This window comes from Oncorhynchus mykiss, chromosome 10, assembly GCF_057628025.1.
Source record: "Oncorhynchus mykiss isolate SJ-2025 chromosome 10, ASM5762802v1, whole genome shotgun sequence".
Classification (NCBI taxonomy): domain Eukaryota; kingdom Metazoa; phylum Chordata; class Actinopteri; order Salmoniformes; family Salmonidae; genus Oncorhynchus; species Oncorhynchus mykiss.
In genome coordinates this window covers 9,978,785-9,998,137 of record NC_143031.1, presented here as the reverse complement: position 1 = coordinate 9,998,137, position 19,353 = coordinate 9,978,785, and the positions used below count along the sequence as shown (strand labels likewise).

At 43.8% G+C, this 19,353-nt stretch overlaps 1 protein-coding gene across 14 annotated transcripts in view; it reads left to right on the top strand.

The window, feature by feature from the left end:
- Nucleotides 1-18,710, top strand: part of afap1l1b (actin filament associated protein 1-like 1b) — a 31,345-nt gene extending 12,635 nt beyond the window's left edge. Inside the window, exons 1-18 of one of the 14 annotated variants that reach the window (XM_036989653.2) lie at nt 1,001-1,302; nt 5,266-5,391; nt 5,640-5,723; nt 5,854-5,933; nt 6,024-6,147; nt 6,432-6,530; nt 6,650-6,864; nt 7,026-7,298; nt 8,369-8,483; nt 9,082-9,237; nt 9,878-10,089; nt 10,219-10,364; nt 10,618-10,690; nt 15,580-15,697; nt 15,855-16,028; nt 16,207-16,382; nt 16,491-16,619; nt 17,831-18,710. In XM_036989653.2, the coding sequence (XP_036845548.2) occupies nt 1,221-1,302; nt 5,266-5,391; nt 5,640-5,723; nt 5,854-5,933; nt 6,024-6,147; nt 6,432-6,530; nt 6,650-6,864; nt 7,026-7,298; nt 8,369-8,483; nt 9,082-9,237; nt 9,878-10,089; nt 10,219-10,364; nt 10,618-10,690; nt 15,580-15,697; nt 15,855-16,028; nt 16,207-16,382; nt 16,491-16,619; nt 17,831-17,857 (2,409 nt within the window). In that variant the 5' untranslated portion in view covers nt 1,001-1,220 and the 3' untranslated portion in view covers nt 17,858-18,710. Of the gene's footprint in view, nt 1-1,000; nt 1,303-5,265; nt 5,392-5,639; nt 5,724-5,853; nt 5,934-6,023; nt 6,148-6,431; nt 6,531-6,649; nt 6,865-7,025; nt 7,299-8,368; nt 8,484-9,081; nt 9,756-9,877; nt 10,090-10,218; nt 10,365-10,617; nt 10,691-15,579; nt 15,713-15,854; nt 16,029-16,206; nt 16,383-16,490; nt 16,620-17,830 lie in introns of those variants that run through there. The other 13 variants (XR_016484104.1, XR_016484102.1, XR_016484103.1 and 10 more) reach the window with 13 other exon arrangements.
- Nucleotides 18,711-19,353: the final 643 nt, after the last annotated feature.

The following is a 19,353-nucleotide window of genomic DNA, read 5'->3' as shown; positions in this document are numbered from 1 at the left end:
TGACAAAGCTGTAAAACATAATCCTAAATGTAAATCAACTAGGTGAATACTTTTGTTCAATGAAGGTTTCAACATGAAATATCCTTTTTATATATATATATATATATATATATATATATTTTTTTTTTTTTTACACATTTATTTTACTATGTTAGTATGTGTATCTTGTCAATGTTTCGGTGTCAAACTGGTGGCAGCTGTGAAGGTCAATAGTTGGAAGAGTTGCAGAGTTAATTGTAAATAATACTGTTGTTTATTAGTTGCTTTTTTTTCATTTATTAGGCTATTTTCTCTTGAACTGTATGGTCTATCTACTAGAAACTCATGAACCATCTGGTCTATCTACTAGAAACTCATGAACCATCTGGTCTTTCTACTAGAAACTCATGAACCATCTGGTCTATCTACTAGAAACTCATGAACCATCTGGTCTATCTACTAGAAACTCATGAACCATCTGGTCTATCTACTAGAAACTCATGAACCATCTGGTCTATCTACTAGAAAATCATGAACCATCTGGTCTATCTACTAGAAACTCATGAATCATCTGGTCTATCTACTAGAAACTCATGAACCATCTGGTCTATCTACTAGAAAATCATGAACCATCTGGTCTATCTACTAGAAAATCATGAACCCATGAACCATCTGGTCTATCTACTAGAAACTCATGAACCATCTGGTCTATCTACTAGAAAATCATGAACACTGATAGAAAAAATGAATACTATATATATATATATATATATGAATAAATTGCTTAAGTGACTCAAGATTATCAAAGTTATGATAGATTTTCTGTTAATGACCAAAATTACTGACGATTCTGGTAACATCGGTAAACTACCGGTAGGATTACAATCGTACTAGAGACCCAACCCGGAGAAGTGGAACCCCTCAAAGACAAGTAGATGAAATTTAAAGATTGTGTGTGACGTCTCAGATGGGCAGAGAGACTGACTGACAGAGAGACTGACTGACAGAGAGACTGACTGACAGAGAGACTGACTGACAGAGAGACTGACTGACAGAGAGACTGACTGACAGAGAGCGACGAAGTAGAGCGAGTAGAGGAGTGGAGGGTGTAACAGCAGGAGAGTAAATTCTTTGAGCCCAGCCCACTAGATACCACAATACCAGGGTAGGAGCGAGCGAGGGAGTGAGTTAAATGACTGTGTGTTGAGAGCTCTGCAATCATCCAGAGACGAGCACAGCTGATGTGTGGATTACCACAGAATTTCTCACTGGAGCTGTTTTTGGGAAATGGTGGGCTTTCTTCTTCTTCAGCTGTTGAAGCCGGTAAGCAACCAAATCGACTGCATGCTTGTATTATACTGTCTTGGCAGCCTCTCTCTTAGTGGTCTGTGTGGGTTGTGTTTGTCCTCGTCTCTCAGGACTGTAACATTTGAATTGGAGATGGATGTCCGTGTAGATCATGTGATTAGTCTTATGGTTGGTTCTACTGAGTACTGGATCTCCACTTCCTGACGATGTGTGGATGTTTTCTCAATGATCTCTGAAAGTTGATCCTGACTACTTTTCAGACAGTTATGTTTTGACAGGGCCAGTTCATTTCCATTCCTTGATATAAAGAGAGGGGATTTGTTATTACAGAGATGTTTATTGTGACCGACCGTCTCGTTTCGGTCTTATGTAGCAAAATTTGAAATTGTGTTTTTTTTTTACATTGGATAAAAGTAGATTCAAAGCTAGAAAATGGTATATCATACACAGCAGTTGAGGAACACATGGGAAAGTAGTTCAGCTTTGAAAATTGATCAACTTTTACGAAAATGGGCTCTTGAATGTTTTGGGACACCTACTGGAGAGCTCCTCTTTGTCTACACCTATTAAGTATTGTTCACACCCTCTTAAGCCTTAGCCCCATCCATGTCTTTAAGGATGCACGTGAGGCCATGTGCTAAACAGTGAGTACGGTAGTGTACAACCAAAGATTTCAAGACTCGAGACTGGTTTCTACTATGTCTATTGACATGTCTGTATACAATTGTCGCAATGACATCATGAACATTCTATTGTCGTTCCGACATCAAACTTGTCATTGTTGTTATGAAACAGTATGAACACAAAAACGACAGGCTGCATGACATCAGCAGCACGGTGGTCCAAAACAGCATAAATGGTGTATTTCAACACCAATAAATCTATTAGTTTAAACATGTATTTAGTGTTTGTCAATCTAACAAACCAGGTAACTAAAAGCAACTTTCCAAACAATGTTTTTGGTTAGTTTCTAGCTTGTTAGAAGGTGTAAACGGTACAATGAAATGGTTACTTGCATAGTGGAGTCTTTTGTTTAGACATGTAGCTAGCTAGCTAGCTAGCTAAACAATGAACCATAATCCCAACTCATAACGTTACTACCCTCCATGTATCTACAGTTAGCTAAAGCTAACCAACTTGCTAGGTTCAATTTTAGCTAGCTAGCTAACATTAGGCTAGAACTAGCAATACAAATTTCTCTGAGATACGGATGACATTACTACACAGATCATACACATAATGCTAGTGAGCCAGCCAGCTAACGTTAGCTAGCTAACAGTACGCTTTTACATGCAATAAATTACTTTCTGGCAAAATTAGAAACTTATAATATCTGAAAATGTAGCCAGCTAGAATCTCTTACCCATATATATGGATGAAAGCTTCTCCCTCTGTCATGGTTGCCCTTAGCTTGAAGATGTAATCCAGTCAGGTGTTTTATACAACAGCCTTCTGTGTTCTCTTTTCTGACTCCCTCCGCATTTGCAATCAAATGCCTCCTTAGCTATCATATTGTGAAGAGCCTTAGCAACAGTTGTGCAGTTCGTCGTGATATCTTTCAAAAAAGCTGTTTTGGAAAGGATTACCTACACATACTAAGCCGCTCATGGTATAGACAGAAGCGTGCTACATGGCAGACCAATCTGAACTCATCTCTCGGCATGTCCAGCCCATCCATTATCTCAGCCAATCATGGCTAGTGCAAAGGTTCCTGTCACTGATACGACTGTTCCAATAAGCTGACCAGGAAACCTGACTTTCAGACTGATCCCTGACCTGTCACTGATACGACTGTTCCAATAAGCTGACCAGGAAAACTGACTTTCAGACTGATCCCTGACCTGTCACTGATACGACTGTTCCAATAAGCTGACCAGGAAACCTCTGACTTTCTGACCAGCCCAGACGTTGCGGCACCCCACTTCTAAACAACTCTAACTGGACTGTATTCAGAGGGTTGTGAAGTCATCTGAAATCACAGTGGCTGTGCTGAACTTGTTTACTCTTGTTTGATAGGTAAGGGTTGTACGGTGTTATTACAGAGTAACTTCTGCAACAAAAGCAAGAAGCCAAGAGAGCAGACATTTTCCAATGAGATTCTGAGAGGTCATGACTGTGCTAACATAACCTTAGAGTTAGCCTTGTTTCTACATGAAGACCTCTGCTCACAAAGCACTTCAGGTCTACTCTTTGAAGCTGATCAGTTTGTTGCTGTGGGTGGAGAAATAAAACACTTAGACCGACAGGTTGTTTGATCTGCTATGAGCAGAGATAGAGACAACAACCTTCAGCACTAAAAGCTACAAAAACAGGCCCATATTCTACTGAAAACTTGTGACCAAGAAAAACATCTCTCACTTCCAGAGACATCAAAGAAAAACAGGTAGGCCTGAAATTACTGCCTACAAAGTCATCGGTGTCTCTTCCCTGTGTGTATGTGTGTGTATGTGTGTGTGAGATGCTCCTCTCCAGGGGAGCCCCAGTGCCTGGTGGCACGGCAATCTCCTCTCAGCTCCAGGAATGACCCACTACAGATAAGATGAATCACTTTATTAAACAGTGTAGTTAAATGGTCCTGTCATGGGTTTGAGGGTGCTATGCTGGGACCCTCTCATCACAATGCCAGGAAGATAGGTTGATAAATCAAATCAAATGTTATTGGTCACATACACATATTTAGCAGATGTTATTGCGGGTGTAGTGAAATGCTTGTGTTCCTAGCTCCAACAGTGCAGTAATATCTAACTAAATGCTTGTGTTCCTAGCTCCAACAGTGCAGTAGTATCTAACTAAATGCTTGTGTTCCTAGCTCCAACAGTGCAGTAATATCTAACTAAATGCTTGTGTTCCTAGCTCCAACAGTGCAGTAATATCTAACTAAATGCTTGTGTTCCTAGCTCCAACAGTGCAGTAGTATCTAACTAAATGATTGTGTTCCTAGCTCCAACAGTGCAGTAATATCTAACTAAGTGCTTGTGTTCCTAGCTCCAACAGTACAGTAATATCTAACTAAATGCTTGTGTTCCTAGCTCCAACAGTGCAGTAATATCTAACTAAATGCTTGTGTTCCTAGCTCCAACAGTGCAGTAATATCTAACTAAATGATTGTGTTCCTAGCTCCAACAGTGCAGTAATATCTAACAATTAGAGTTCCACACGTGTAAAACATCTTGAAATGAATATGTGGAAATCCATCCAAAATGTGGAGTTCCTTTCTTTGGACACTTGAGCTCAGGGTTGCTCTATTGCCCGGGGGGAAAGGGACCTGAGCAGTTATACAAGTTGAGTCTGAACGCAAAGCATTGCAGTGGTCTGGTCTTTCTGGTTCCTCCACTGTGTGTAGGTGAAAATACTTTCCGTGTCCAGGCAGGTGATCATCAGGCTTCTTCAGGGCAACAAAAACTACACCTGACTTACCCAATGGGAGAGAGCCATCCAGACCGTAATGTCAATCCCTGGGTCTGTTGTTGTGACAGGCTGATGAAACCCTATCGCACCTGTTTATTGCATTATGCCGCCAGAACCCACATTGTGATTATTTTGTCTGGGTTCTTCCAGACGCAGGCCAATACAACCAGATGTCTGAGTTTAGCTCCACCCATAACCACTTCTGTTGTCAGCGCAGTTGGCCCATGAATAGGGCCTTGGCATATTATGAAGCGGGCTTGATTGTTGAGTTGGAAAGCAATAGTTGTAATCGGTAATGAACTAACCCTTTATACTTGTCTTTTCTTACCAGCGCTGACTTTGCTGATAGTTACTTTGAGGACAAATGTTACTCTCTGTGATATATGGTTGTCTCGCCCAGCTATCTAAGTCCATCTGCTGAATGACTAAAATGGGAAAGTAATGAGTCTTACCATCACCGTTGATAGATTTGCTCAGTAATTGACATCATATTGTACAATCGCTTGAAACTGTCGCTCATTGTTTCAGACGTGACCTGTGACTTGTGTTGTTCTTCTTCTCTCCCCGCAGCGATGGAGCACCTGGTGAGTGAGCTGAACATGCTGCTGAAGCTGCTGGACCAGGAGAGTGTGAGCAGGGCCACAACGGAGAAGATGAGCACGATCCGGAGCCTGCTGGGGCAGCTGCAGCCATCAGGTACGGTGTGTGTGTGTGTGTGTGTGTGTGTGTGTGTGTGTGTGTGTGTGTGTGTGTGTGTGTGTGTGTGTGTGTGTGCGTGCGTGCGTGTCCACTAACCTAATTTTGTGTGTGTGAGAGAGAGAGAGAGGGCTCATTTGTGTTCATTTATTTTTTTTACATTCTCTTCTCTATTAAAGTAAGTGTGTGTGTGAGAGAGAGGGAACGAAGAGTGTTTTTATTTTTTTACATTCTCTTCTCTATTAAAGTGAATGGATCAGACTTCATATACATGAACACTTCTCTTTACGGAAATGGCACCAGCTTTGTGGAATCCCTGTTTGAGGAATTTGGTGAGTTAAATACCATATCTGTGTTATTTCATATAGAAGAATAATGACTTTCTAGACGATGCTAATATAGAGTAAACAATGATATGATCAGTCATTCTTTAGTGATGTGTATATTACATTGTCCCAACAGACCTGGATGAGTTCAGACCCTCCCCAGAAGAACTAAAGGAACCAGTAGAGGAGGAAACCCCCAAAATACCGCCTTCAAAAGTGAGAGCCTTTTTGACAGTACTGTATAAATGCATCAGAACTTTGTCTATAACACTTGTGTTTATTTCTCCTAAACGTTAATTCCCCCAGAGTCCCACTGACACCCCACCTCCTCTGCCAACCACCCATCCCCCAGAGGACTATTATGAGGAGGCAGTGCCCCTGGATCCAGGCACGGCGACCCAATACATCACCGCCAACATCACCAAACGCAGTGAGTAGTCAGTCACACCCTGCCGTCGCCTATTCATAACCACCCCAACTCACTGTCCATACACGGTACACAACACAGGAGAATTGAGGGGAGTAGAGGCTCATTGTAATGGCTGTAATGGAGTGAATGGGACCGTATCACACGCATGCGTTTGTGTCAATACCGTTCCATCCACTACTATGAGCCTGTCCTCATCAGTTAAGGGGCCACCAGCCTACTGTGCTACACACTCTTACTGTTGGGTTATCTCTGATCTGTGTCCTCTGTCCCCTGCTTCCTTCTAGTCAGCGCAAGTCCCCCAAATTCCATTGAAGATGCATATTATGAGGATGCTGACAATAATTACCCCACCACCCAAATCAATGGCCCGCACAAGAACTCATGTGAGTATGAATGAAATCATAGCACCCGGTTGAGATGAATGTGTACTTGATGCTACTACATCTGTATGTTTCGAGGGGAGGAGGAACCACCTTATCTGTTATCGTTGGTTGTTCTCCAGACGCTGATTCAGACGCGCTGAGCAGCTCCTATGAATCGTATGATGAGGAGGATGAGGAGGCGAAGGGCCAGGACCGGACTAGTCAGAGGTGGCAGTCAGAGGAGAACTCTGTGGCCCCCATGAAGGACTGTCGTATCTGTGCCTTTTTGCTGCGCAAGAAACGCTTCGGCCAATGGGCCAAACAGTTGACGGTCGTCCGTGACAACAGATTACAGGTAGGGCCTTTTCTTGCAGTCCGTGTTCATTATTAAAGGTTTATTACACAGCAGGCCTGATCTAATTTAGATATTAGGAGTGATCTGCAGTAAAGTATTTTAAAGTCAGTTGTAATATAAAAATAAAATGAACAACAGTTTATCCGTGTGTTCCTCTGCAGTGCTACAAGAGCATTAAAGACAGAAGCCCACACATTGAGCTGCCGCTGAACCTGTGTAACGTCATCTACATTCCCAAAGAGGCGCGCCGCAAGAAGCACGAGCTGCGTTTCTCCCTGCCTGGTGGAGAGGCCTTGGTTCTGGCTGTCCAGAGCAAGGAGCAGGCGGAACGATGGCTCAAGGTGATCCGGGAGGTGGCCAGTCAAGCCACCAGCAGTGAAGGATTAGAGGGCTCATCCTCTCCTATGATCCAGAGGAAGATGGAGCTGGACAAGGTGGGTCTCCCCTTAGTAACCCTGCTAGATACCATACTCAGTCTATAGTCCTGTAACCCAACACAGCCTTCTGTGTCTGCACTGCACAGACCCTATGGGCCCCTTATCCTGTTTCACTCCAACTGACTCAGACAACCTGGGACTGGTGTTTTCACAAGCTATGTTTCACATACTGCACATAACCATGCTGCAGTAAATAACCAGACAGAATGAAAGCAGTTCAGGAAATAACCAGACAGAATGAAAGCAGTTCAGTAAATAACCAGACAGAATGAAAGCAGTTCAGGAAATAACCAGACAGAATGAAAGCAGTTAAGGAAATAACCAGACAGAATTAAAGCAGTTCAGGAAATAACCAGACAGAATGAAAGCAGTTCAGGAAATAACCAGACAGAATGAAAGCAGTTCAGGAAATAACCAGACAGAATGAAAGCAGTTCAGTAAATAACCAGACAGAATGAAAGCAGTTCAGGAAATAACCAGACAGAATGAAAGCAGTTCAGGAAATAACCAGACAGAATGAAAGCAGTTCAGGAAATAACCAGACAGAATGAAAGCAGTTCAGTAAATAACCAGACAGAATGAAAGCAGTTCAGTAAATAACCAGACAGGACAGACGTCCACCCTGTTTGACCCCCCCCCCCCCCACACACACCTTCTAATGTACTTGTATCAGTTCATTGATAGTGTGTTTACTCCGTGTCAACACTCAATCAGAGGAGGGGTTGATGCTCTAATGCTGCCTTCTGACTGTTAAAAACAGCTGACTGTAAATAGTCTAGTAATCAGCAACTGAAACTCCACATAGAGGAAAACAGAGCCATTCTATTATAGCCTAAATGTATGGCTGTGGACAGAGGCACATACACAGTGTGTATGTCCTAGCTGGAAATCTTTCTCATTGCTACGTGTGTGTGTGTGTGCGTGTGTGTGTGTGTGTGTGTGTGTGTGTCCTAGCTGGAAATCTTTCTCATTGCTACGTGTGTGTGTGTCCTAGCTGGAAATCTTTCTCATTGCTACGTGTGTGTGTGTCCCCACTAACCTAATTTCGCCCCCTCTCTTCTTTCTAGTTACTAGGAGCTGACAAGCACGCTGTAGTGTTGGTTGACAAGCACACCTCTGACTCTGACAGCGTGGCCACAGGTGACAACCTGCCCTCTGGTCAGCTCCGTGACAACTGTGAAGGTTAGGCCCCAATCTGCCTCAACATACCTTAACTTCCCTGGGTGTCTGGTTTCTGCTGTTCTACTGTAGCTTTGTGTTTTACTAGTCTGCATTCTGAGATTCTAAAGAGCACTTTTAGATACGCCATTTTGTTACATTCTAGAACCCTTTTTAAACTGAGGCACAGTGGCTTTGCCAACCTTAAGACAGAGGAAAACATAGGGAAGGAGAGAGTAGAGTGATCTATATTCCTGAGTCAGAAGAAGGGGTCAAAGTTTGGATGTTTTACCTAAAGCAGATAAAAGACAGAGGAAGTGTGGCCCGGAGCAGAACCATCCTTCCTGCCCTCTTCCTGCCTTTGTCTCACAATGACATCATAGGACATACGTACACAAGGCAGAGAGGTAGCGAACCGGGGCGACAGATCCCAAAACAATATTTTTAGAAGCACTGAACTACATTTGCCTACATTGTTCGATTGCCAATACAGTGTGCCACATTGGAACATGAGCCTCCAGTAAATGACTAACTAAAACAGGCCCTTTCAGACACACAATAAATGATCTAGTAAATTACTTCTGTAAACGACTCTGCTGACGCCGGTGTGTTTCTGTTTTAGGGAAGGGGAAGAGGGGGGCGTTTTCAGAGCTGACGGGGTCTATGAGCAGAGCGGCTGGACGGAAGATCACCAGGATCATCAGTTTCTCTAAGAAGAAGCCTCCTCTCCCAGGAGACGCTCCGTCCTCCTATCACCATGACGACAACCCCCGCTGTGGTGAGCACCCCGCATCCATGTCATACATATGTATATTTTTTTTAACCCCTTTTTCTCCCCAATTTCGTGGTATCCAATTGGAGTCTTGTCTCATCACTGCAACTCCCGTACGGACTTGGGAGAGGCGAAGGTCAAGAGCCGTGAGTCCTCCGAAACACAACCCAACCAAGCCACACTGCTTCTTGACACAATGCCCACTTAAGCTGGAAGCCAACCGCACCAATGTGTACACCTGGCGACCGTGTCAGCGTGCACTGTGCTCGGCCCGTCACAGGAGTCGCTAGTGCACGATGGGACAAGGACATCCCTGCCGGCCAAACCCTCCCCTAACCAGGACGACGGTGGGCCAATTGTGCGCCGCCCCATGGGTCTCCCGGTCGCGGCCGGCTGCGACAGAGACTGGACTCGAACCCAGAATCTCTAGTGGCACAGCTAGCACTGTGATAAATGCCTTAGACCACGGCACCACTCGGGAGGCCATCCACGTCATATATGACATGTTCATCCCACAGTCTCTGGTATTTACTATGTTGCTGCTTGTCTGTTGGCTTCCCACCTTTTAAAAGCTGTTATTTTAATCTCTACTGCTCCGTGTAATTACCTTTTTTTCTGGAAAGTATTGATGTGTTCCTGTCCTCAGGTTACCTAAATCTACTGCTGAGCCAGTGTTGGAGGGAGAGATGGTGCTGTGTGAGGAGTGGAACACTGTACCTTCACAAAGACCGGGGCGACCTGGGTACTCACGTAAGAGCTGTGGTCCTCCATGGGGCTGAGGTCATACCTGGAGTAGGGCCCAAGCACCCCTTCGCCTTCCGCATCCTGCAAGGAGGCAACGAGGTGGCTGCCTTGGAGGTATGTTTGTGCGTGTATATGTAGCCCAATGTCCCCTGTCCCTTGACCAGTCTCTCCGGTCTGTCTCGTGGGTTCTAGTCCCCTTTGGGATCATGTGGTGATTGATGTAAGTGTCTGTCTGTCCAACAGGCCAGCTGTTCAGAAGAGATGGGCCGCTGGCTGGGGGTTCTGCTGGCAGAGTCTGGCTGTGCCACAAGCCCTGAGGCTTTGCACTACGACTATGTAGACGTGGACACCATCACTAGCATCACAGACGCAGCAAGACACTCCTTCCTGTGAGTCTGAGGCTGGGGTCATTTCCAAATGCTTAAAGGGCTTTATATTTTAAGGGGAGTACATTTATAATGCCAGATGGTCATGGGGATAAATGCTTGTCTCTTTTGAATTGCTGAATCGGTTTGACTATTTGGAGGTTTTCATCAGGGTACCAACATTTTACCACCGGTAGTTTGACAATTCTACCAGGGTCTGTCTGCACAGTGTGGTGTTGTTATGACATCACAATGCTAGCCTCTTCCTGTCCCATAGATGGGCTACCTCCTCCAGCAGCGCCTCGACAGACTCCAGAACGTATGACGAGGTTCCTTATGAGAGCATACTGGTGAGGAGATACGAATACTAAACATGTTTTAACTTGTTGACACATCATAATGACAAACTTTCATTTCATTTTACAAAGTGGGAAAGCTCCACACCCTTATTTATTTTATTTTTTTTTGTGGGAAAGAAACCACAGTGCAAGAAAAACAGGTTAACCAAACCCTATTGGCTGAGAGCATGAGACAGCAGTATACCAGCAACCTCTGAACTGTAGCAAAAACCCAGGCTTCCTTCGGTTGAGATTCACATCTAAGGAATCCCCAGCTCTGTGTTTCACACCCATAACTGTAGATGGAATCCTAAGGATCCAGTTGATGAATTATCTGTTCCTATATACTCCCATATCGCTCCACAGAATCAGGGAGTAGGAGTCAAAGGGATTTTAATTCTACAGCATTCTGAAGGCCTGCTGATAGCCGATAGGCTCCTCTGTGGGTATGTGGGAGGGTATAGACGACACTCCAGGGATGTGCTCTGAAAGTAGCTCATCGGAACTCTGAGTTGTGTGTGGGACAGCTCGAAATGTACTGGGGGAGGGGTGGTCCAAAGTAGGGGAGGGTTGTATGTTTTTCTTTATTGTGCACAGGAGGGTACTGTGTCCCCCCCCCCCCCCCCCCCTGGTTCACATTCGTTCTTCTGCTCGTATTTTCACTATTAACAACGACTTGACTGACTTTTGATATTACACTAAAGTTTAGAAATGTTTCTGAAGGTTTGCTATGGCTATTATTAAGCTTTAGCTACTACATGCCTATGCTATGAAGGCAGTGCGCCCTGACGCTCCAACTGACTCCAACAGTCTGTTTCAGCCTTACCAGAGTTACTCCTATAATATAATGCTTATCTTTACACAAAATATTCAGATGGAAAATGAACAAATTACCCTCCTCCTGTATAGCAGATGCAGTAGCCATCTGACATTAAGGAAATGCATGTCGGTGTCGTAGCATGTCGATGTCGTAGCATGTCGGTGTCGTAGCACGTCGGTGTCGTAGCACGTCGGTGTCGTAGCACGTCGGTGTCGTAGCACGTCGGTGTCGTAGCACGTCGGCGTCGTAGCACGTCGGTGTCGTAGCACGTCGGTGTCGTAGCACGTCGGCGTCGTAGCATGTCGATGTCGTAGCATGTCGGCGTCGTAGCATGTCGGCGTCGTAGCATGTCGGTGTCGTAGCATGCCACCGGCATGTGTCTTCAGTAGTGTAAAGTACTTAAGTAAAAATATTACTTAAGTAGTTTTTAGGGGTATCTGTATTTTACTATTTATATTCTATTTATATTACTTTACCATTTATAATGTTTTTCTTTTACTCCATACATTTTCTGAAAACGAAATGTACTCGTTACATTTTGAATGCTTAGCAGGACAGGACAATGGTCCAATTCACACACTTATCAAGAGAACATCCCTGGTCATCCCTACTGCCTCAGATCTGGCCGACTCACTAAACACACATGCTTCGTTTGTAAATTATGTCGGGGTGTACCCCTGGCTAAAAAAAAAACAAGAATATGGTGCCGTCTGGTTTGCTTAATATAAGGAATTTGCAATGATGTATATTTTAGCAATTCTATTTACTTTTGATACTATTTAAAACCAAATACTTTCACTTGAGTCATTATCTAAGGTATGTTGATTGTCATACTTGATTGAAAGTCAAGTACTTTTCCACCACTGTCTCTCTATCTCTCTGGTGTTAGGCCTATGCTTCTCTTCCTTTATTTATACAGTACCAGTCAAACGTTTGGACACACCTACTCATTCAAGGGTTTTTCTACATATGTACTATTTTCTACATTGTAGAATAATAGTGAAGACATCAAAACTATGAAATAACACATATGGAATCATGTAGTAACCAAAAAAAAGTGTTTAACAAATCAAAATATATTTTAGATTCTTCAAAGTAGCCACCCTTTGCCTTCACTCTGTGGTCCAACTAATCCCAAAACATCTCAGTTGGGTTGAGGTCGGGTGATTGTGGAGGTCGGGTGATTGTGGAGGTCGGGTGATTGTGGAGGTCGGGTGATTGTGGAGGTCGGGTGATTGTGGAGGCCGGGTGATTGTGGAGGCCGGGTGATTGTGGGGGTCGGGTAATTGTGGGGTTCGGGTGATTGTGGAGGCCGGGTGATTGTGGAGGCCGGGTGATTGTGGAGGCCGGGTGATTGTGGAGGCCGGGTGATTGTGGAGGTCGGTTGATTGTGGGTGTCGGGTGATTGTGGAGGCCGGGTGATTGTGGAGACCGGGTGATTGTGGAGGCCGGGTGATTGTGGAGGCCAGGTGATTGTGGAGGCCGGGTCATCTGATGCAGCACTCTCCTTCTTGGTAAAATAGCTTTTACACAGCCTGGAGGTGTGTTTGGTCATTGTCCTGTTGAAAAACAAATGATAGTCCCGCTAAGCTCAAACCAGATGGGATGGCGTATCGCATCAGAATGCTGTGGTAGCCATGCTGGTTAAGTGTGCCTTGAATTCTAAATAAATCACAGACAGTGTCACCAGCAAAGCACCCCCACACCACTTCCTCCATGCTTCACAGTGGGAACCACACATGGTGAGATCATCAGAATGCTGTGGTAGCCATGCTGGTTAAGTGTGCCTTGAATTCTAAATAAATCACAGACAGTGTCACCAGCAAAGCACCCCCACGCCACTTCCTCCATGCTTCACAGTGGGAACCACACATGGTGAGATCATCCGCATTGACCTTGAGACTCAGTGCTGTTCTCTTTCACAGTTTATTCTGCAGACACACACAACACAATGTGTACACTTCAGAGCATCTGCAAATCCGTCATGAAATCTCCATCAAAAGTTGAATTCATTGACTGGATCCTGCGTGATCATACATACAAAATATGCACAGATGCAGTTGCACAAATAATTCAGCAGGTGGCTTCACTACTACGCATACATATAAATAACCTGTCTGCTTAATTATGGCAACTCATACCAACAAGGATGTCTATTTGAATCCTGTTACATATTTATGTAAATTAAAAAAATAGAGACCACAATGGAAATACAATCCCGGTCTCTTACATTTTTTTTGTTGTGTATATATTTATTATTTAAACTGACAACTAAAATCAATCCAAACTGTTTAGTGGCCAATTGATGAATGGAAAGAGAAATCTGTTACAAAACACAAATGTTTAATGACATTCTGAGATTGTCAAGCCAAGCCTTCGATACTGGGTAAACCTACAAGGTAGGGAGGGATGTATTTTCTGTTTGTCCAGATAGATTATGTCAATGTATTATGTTGTTGAAAACGGAAACCGAAGACTGTGTGCTCTGTTTATTGGTTGTGTGGTGCATTGGCACAGAAACCTGTTGGTGGAAAATGTGTTGCGTGTGTTCTATATAATTGTAGATATGGCATCCAAATGTTGAAAATCATTGTCTGCAGACGACTCTGATTGTTGAATACTGAAACAGGCAGGGAGGGGGAGCTCATCAGTGGTGGTCGGTGAATCTTCTGGCCCGTAGTCCTGCGTGGAAATTGACTGTACCACAAAAGCCTGGTGAAGTGGCAAAGTCGATATCCACATTTTTAAACACACGGTCGCTACAGTTATTGTTATTTTTGAGTTAATTCTATGGGGGGTACATTTACTTTACAGTCCAAGAGGAGGGTCATGCGAGGGGGAAAAGTACAGAGTACAGAGATCTCACACAGCCCTGACGTGTTTGGGAAAACTCATGACTCTCTGAGGGGAAATATGAATCATATCCAACTGTGTGTCAAGGCTTTTCTTTACTTCCCAAAATGTGTCTAAATCCAGCTTTCGCTATTTGACTGTAATACTTTGTGATACATCACTGAAATTCCACTTTACTCAACTTGAAGTGGTTAGTTTATTTAACTTGTGGTCTAGTTTCTCAAACAGTACGTTTTGCAATACCACACATTACATACCACACATTAGTGAGAGTTCATCTGTTGTATTACTCTCTCCTCCCTCATCTCTATCTCCTTCCTCTTCCCTTCTCTGCTCTGCCATGGCCTGCTCTACCCTGGACTTCCCTTTCCTGCTCTACCTTACCCTTTCCTGCTCTTCCTTACCCTTTCCTGCTCTACCTTACCCTTTCCTGCTCTACCTTACCCTTTCCTGCTCTTCCTTACCCTTTCCTGCTCTACCTTACCCTTTCCTGCTCTACCTTACCCTTTCCTGCTCTACCTTACCCTTTCCTGCTCTACCTTACCCTTTCCTGCTCTACCTTACCCTTTCCTGCCCTACCTTACCCTTTCCTGCCCTACCTTATCCTTTCCTGCTCTACCTTACCCTTTCCTGCTCTACCTTACCCTTTCCTGCCCTACCTTACCCTTTCCTGCTCTACCTTACCCTTTCCTGCTCTACCTTACCCTTTCCTGCCCTACCTTACCCTTTCCTGCTCTACCTTACCCTTTCCTGCCCTACCTTACCCTTTCCTGCCCTACCTTACCCTTTCCTGCTCTACCTTACCCTTTCCTGCCCTACCTTACCCTTTCCTGCCCTACCTTACCCTTTCCTGCTCTACCTTACCCTTTCCTGCTCTACCTTATCCTTTCCTGCCCTACCTTACCCTTTCCTGCTCTACCTTACCCTTTCCTGTCCTACCTTACCCTTTCCTGCTCTACCTTACCCTTTCCTGCTCTACCTTACCCTTTCCTGCTCTACCTTACCCTTTCCTGCTCTACCTTACCCTTTCCTGCCCTACCTTATCCTTTCCTGCTCTACCTTATCCTTTCCTGCTCTACCTTACCCTTTCCTGCCCTATCTTATCCTTTCCTGCTCTACCTTATCCTTTCCTGCTCTACCTTACCCTTTCCTGCTCTACCTTACCCTTTCCTGCTCTACCTTACCCTTTCCTGCTCTACCTTACCCTTTCCTGCTCTTCCCTCCACAGCAGCCAGAGGAGCAGGTGCCCAGACCAGGAGATCAGGTGAAACACCACTCTTCTTTCTCTAGCAGCAGAGAGACTGAGAAGTTGGACTCCCTAGTCACCACAAAGAGACACTGCTCCAGTAAGTCTCCAGAAGGTCAGCCAAGACTGTGTGTTATGCTGGGAAGAGAGGGAGGAATTGGACATGACCCCATCTTTTCAGAGTATGCCTGGAATAAACCTATATTATTTACAAATGTGACCACTCAGAATGTATTTTCGTTGTTTGTCTGCCTTAGATGCGAATCAGCATATATCAGGGAAGTATGGTAAAACACGAGCAGAGGGCGATGCCAGGAGGTACCTGAAGGAGAAAGACGAGATGGAGAAGAAGCGAGAGGTCCTCAAAAATGCCCTGCTTGTATTACGCAATGAGAGGAAAGAGGTGAAGGAACAACTGAAGGACGCTACAGGTAAGACAATAAAACACAGTCTTGTATTGACCATCCTTTTAAAAGAGAGAGCATGTTTTTTTGTGTGTAGATTACTGGCGCCACCTACAGCTTGGCCACAGAATAGGAATTCTTCACTCAGACTTATTGAGGCGCCATATAACCGAACAAATGAATGTGTGTTTGTGACTGTGGTCAGGTAAGCAGCAGAAGCAGCTGGAGAAGCGTTTTGCCCAGCTGGAGGAGAACTGCAGGGGGAAGGAGGGGGAGCGGGTGGACCTGGAGCTGCGTCTCACTGAGGTGAAGGAGAATCTAAAGAAGTCGCTGGCTGGAGGGGTGCTGGGGCCGCCCACAGAGAGCAAACCCCCCAGAAAGGTGCCTGGCTGCTTTATCTCCTACTACATCACAAACAACTGTTTGAATTTCAGACCATGTTTTATTGTCTTTTAGAGTTTTTACCCAGATATTCTCAACTTTGTCCAGGTCCAGATCAGTAAAGTTGATCATCTATACAGCGAGGCATCCATGCCAGTAAACTGTGCTGCTGAGATGCGGAAGCGTCCCCTATCCATCTATGCATCTAGCAGAGGGAATGTCATGCAGAAAGCCAAGGTAGACAGTCATTAAACAAGATCCAAGGCACCCATTGACCTGATGTACAGTTGAAGTCGGAAGTTTACATACACTTAGGTTGGAGTCCATTAAAACTTGTTTTTCAACCACTCGACAAATTTTTTGTTAATTAACAAACTGTTGTTTTTGCAAGTCAGTTAGGACATCTACTTTGTGCATGACACAAGTAATATTGTTTACAGATTATTTCACTTATAATTCACTGTATCACAATTCCAGTGGGTCAGAAGTTTACATACACTAAGTTGACTGTGCCTTTAAACAGCTTGGAAAATTCCAGAAAATGATGTCATGGCTTTAGAAGCTTCTGATAGGCTAATTGACATAATTTGAGTCAATTGTAGGTGTACCTGTGGATGTATTTCAAGGCCTACCTTCAACCTCAGTGCCTCATTGCTTGACATCATTGGAAAATAAAAAATAAAGACCTCAGAAAAACAATTGTAGACCTCCACAAGTCTGGTTCATCCTTGAGAGCAATTTCCAAACTCCTGAAGGTACCACATTCCTCTGTACAAACAATAGTACGCAAGTATAAACACCATGGGACCACGCAGCCGTCATACCGCTCAGGAAGGAGACACGTTCTGTCCCCTAGAGATGAACGTACTTTGCTGTGAAAAGTGCAAATCAATCCCAGAACAACAGCAAATGACCTTGTGAAGATGCTGGAGGAAACAGGTACAAAAGTATCTACAGTGGGGCAAAAAAGTATTTAGTCAGCCACCAATTGTGCAAGTTCTCCCACTTAAAAAGATGAGAGAGGCCTGTAATTTTCATCATAGGTACACTTCAACTATGACAGAAAAAATGGAAAAAAAATCCAGAAAATCACATTGTAGGATTTCTTATGAATTTATTTGCAAATTATGGTGGAAAATAAGTATTTGGTCACCTACAAACAAGCAAGATTTCTGGCTCTCACAGACCTGTAACTTCTTCTTTGAGAGGCTCTTCTGTCTTCCACTCGTTACCTGTATTAATGGCACCTGTTTGAACTTGTTATCAGTATAAAAGACACTTCCGAATATAAAAGACACTTCCGACTTCAACTGTGCCTGTTTTCTCAAGTAGCACTGTGTCTCAATGTTCAGTAACGAAATCAGAGTTCAGACTCACAAACATACAGCAATGTCAGACCCATATGTTTACTTTATGTACCAACACTACATGAGTGTCCTGTTTTTCAGGAATGGGAGTCGAAGAAGGGGACTTAGAAAGACAATGCTCATGCAGATGGACAGTCTAATTCTGGTCTTGGAACATGTTGGAGCTGATTTGAAAGAGGGGAGAGCGGGTGAAGCAGGCACTCCATTCTCAACTTTTCCACTCCCCTCTTGAGAGCTCAACATTTACTGCACTTCGCTGAGCTGAGAAACGTGTGACTGGAGAAGACGAGACACTGAATCTCTTGGAATTGTTGTAGAACCTCACTCAAAGCACTATTTCACTTGGAAACGCTGAATGTTCATTCTGTGATTCAGTAATCGCTTGTGTTGCATGTGGTACTGTTGTTCCTTCAGACTGTGGAAGAGGATATGTTATGGGGATTCCATGTGAATACATCAGAGGGCTGGACTTGAGATGTTGAGAGCTGAGTGGTTTGCAGAGGTTGAATATGCATACTCAAATGATGCACATATCTGCACGAAAGGATAATAAAGGGAAATAGAACGTAGCGATTGTGATTTTGTTGTTGGAATAGTAGCCTAAAGGAGATACTGAAATACAGTTCTATGCTGTATCCGCTATGAAAGTAACTTCAGAACACATACAGTAAGCTGGTCAAAGAGGGAGAGGAAACGACTGTTCATGTATATGAAACACTTATTTCAGATCTTGATTTAACAATTTGGTGCAGCTGGACAACAGACAGAAAGAAAAAAAAAACCGATAGAATAACACCTGTATAAAACCAAATAGTTATTGTAATGTGAGACTAATGACTAAACAAAGACGTTTCCTTATTACGTAATTCACTGACTGTTTCTCAGTGTAATGAGCCTTTTTACTTTTAATTACTTTTGCACTTTATGTTATTTGTATTGTACATTAAAAGCTGTTCGTTGATCTTGTCTGTCTTTTTCATCCGAGAGAGAGAGAGAGATAATATATGCATGGCCATCAAATATTAACAAAACCATTTTAATAGTGTATTCTGTAAGATTAGTGTCTCTGTCATTAGCTTATACACAATGATGAGGATGACACTTCCCAATTCATTTTAATACTTGTTTACCTGTGTGCTTGGAAGTCCACCAGTTGGAAAGACTTTTGTAGGAGGCAGGACAAGGCACAAGCGGAGAAGAAATCTGAGAAAATTAGCACCACTGAGTGAAAGTTTTTTGGGGGATTCGTGACTTCACAGCAGATGCCTTGCAAGGAATACTGTTCCGCCCTCGCAGGCTCCCGAGCCTGTGTAGGGATGTGTTTTGGACTGAAAGAGTGGGATGGGTTTTGTATTTGATGTCTATTTTGGTGTTTGTGGTATGTCATCTTTCCCACAATGGATGTTTTATTTTTCAAGTTCACTGCCCTTTTACAGTAGCTGGTGGCAATACATATTATAGGTTGTGTAATCTGCCAATAAACCCCAGAGAAGAAGAGGCAGGACAAGGGCAACCTCCACTGAGGTATACATGAACAGTCGACTCAAGATTTAACCAGCAAAGGGGAAAATGCTGGAGCGCTCCAGAGCCTATATGTCCTACAG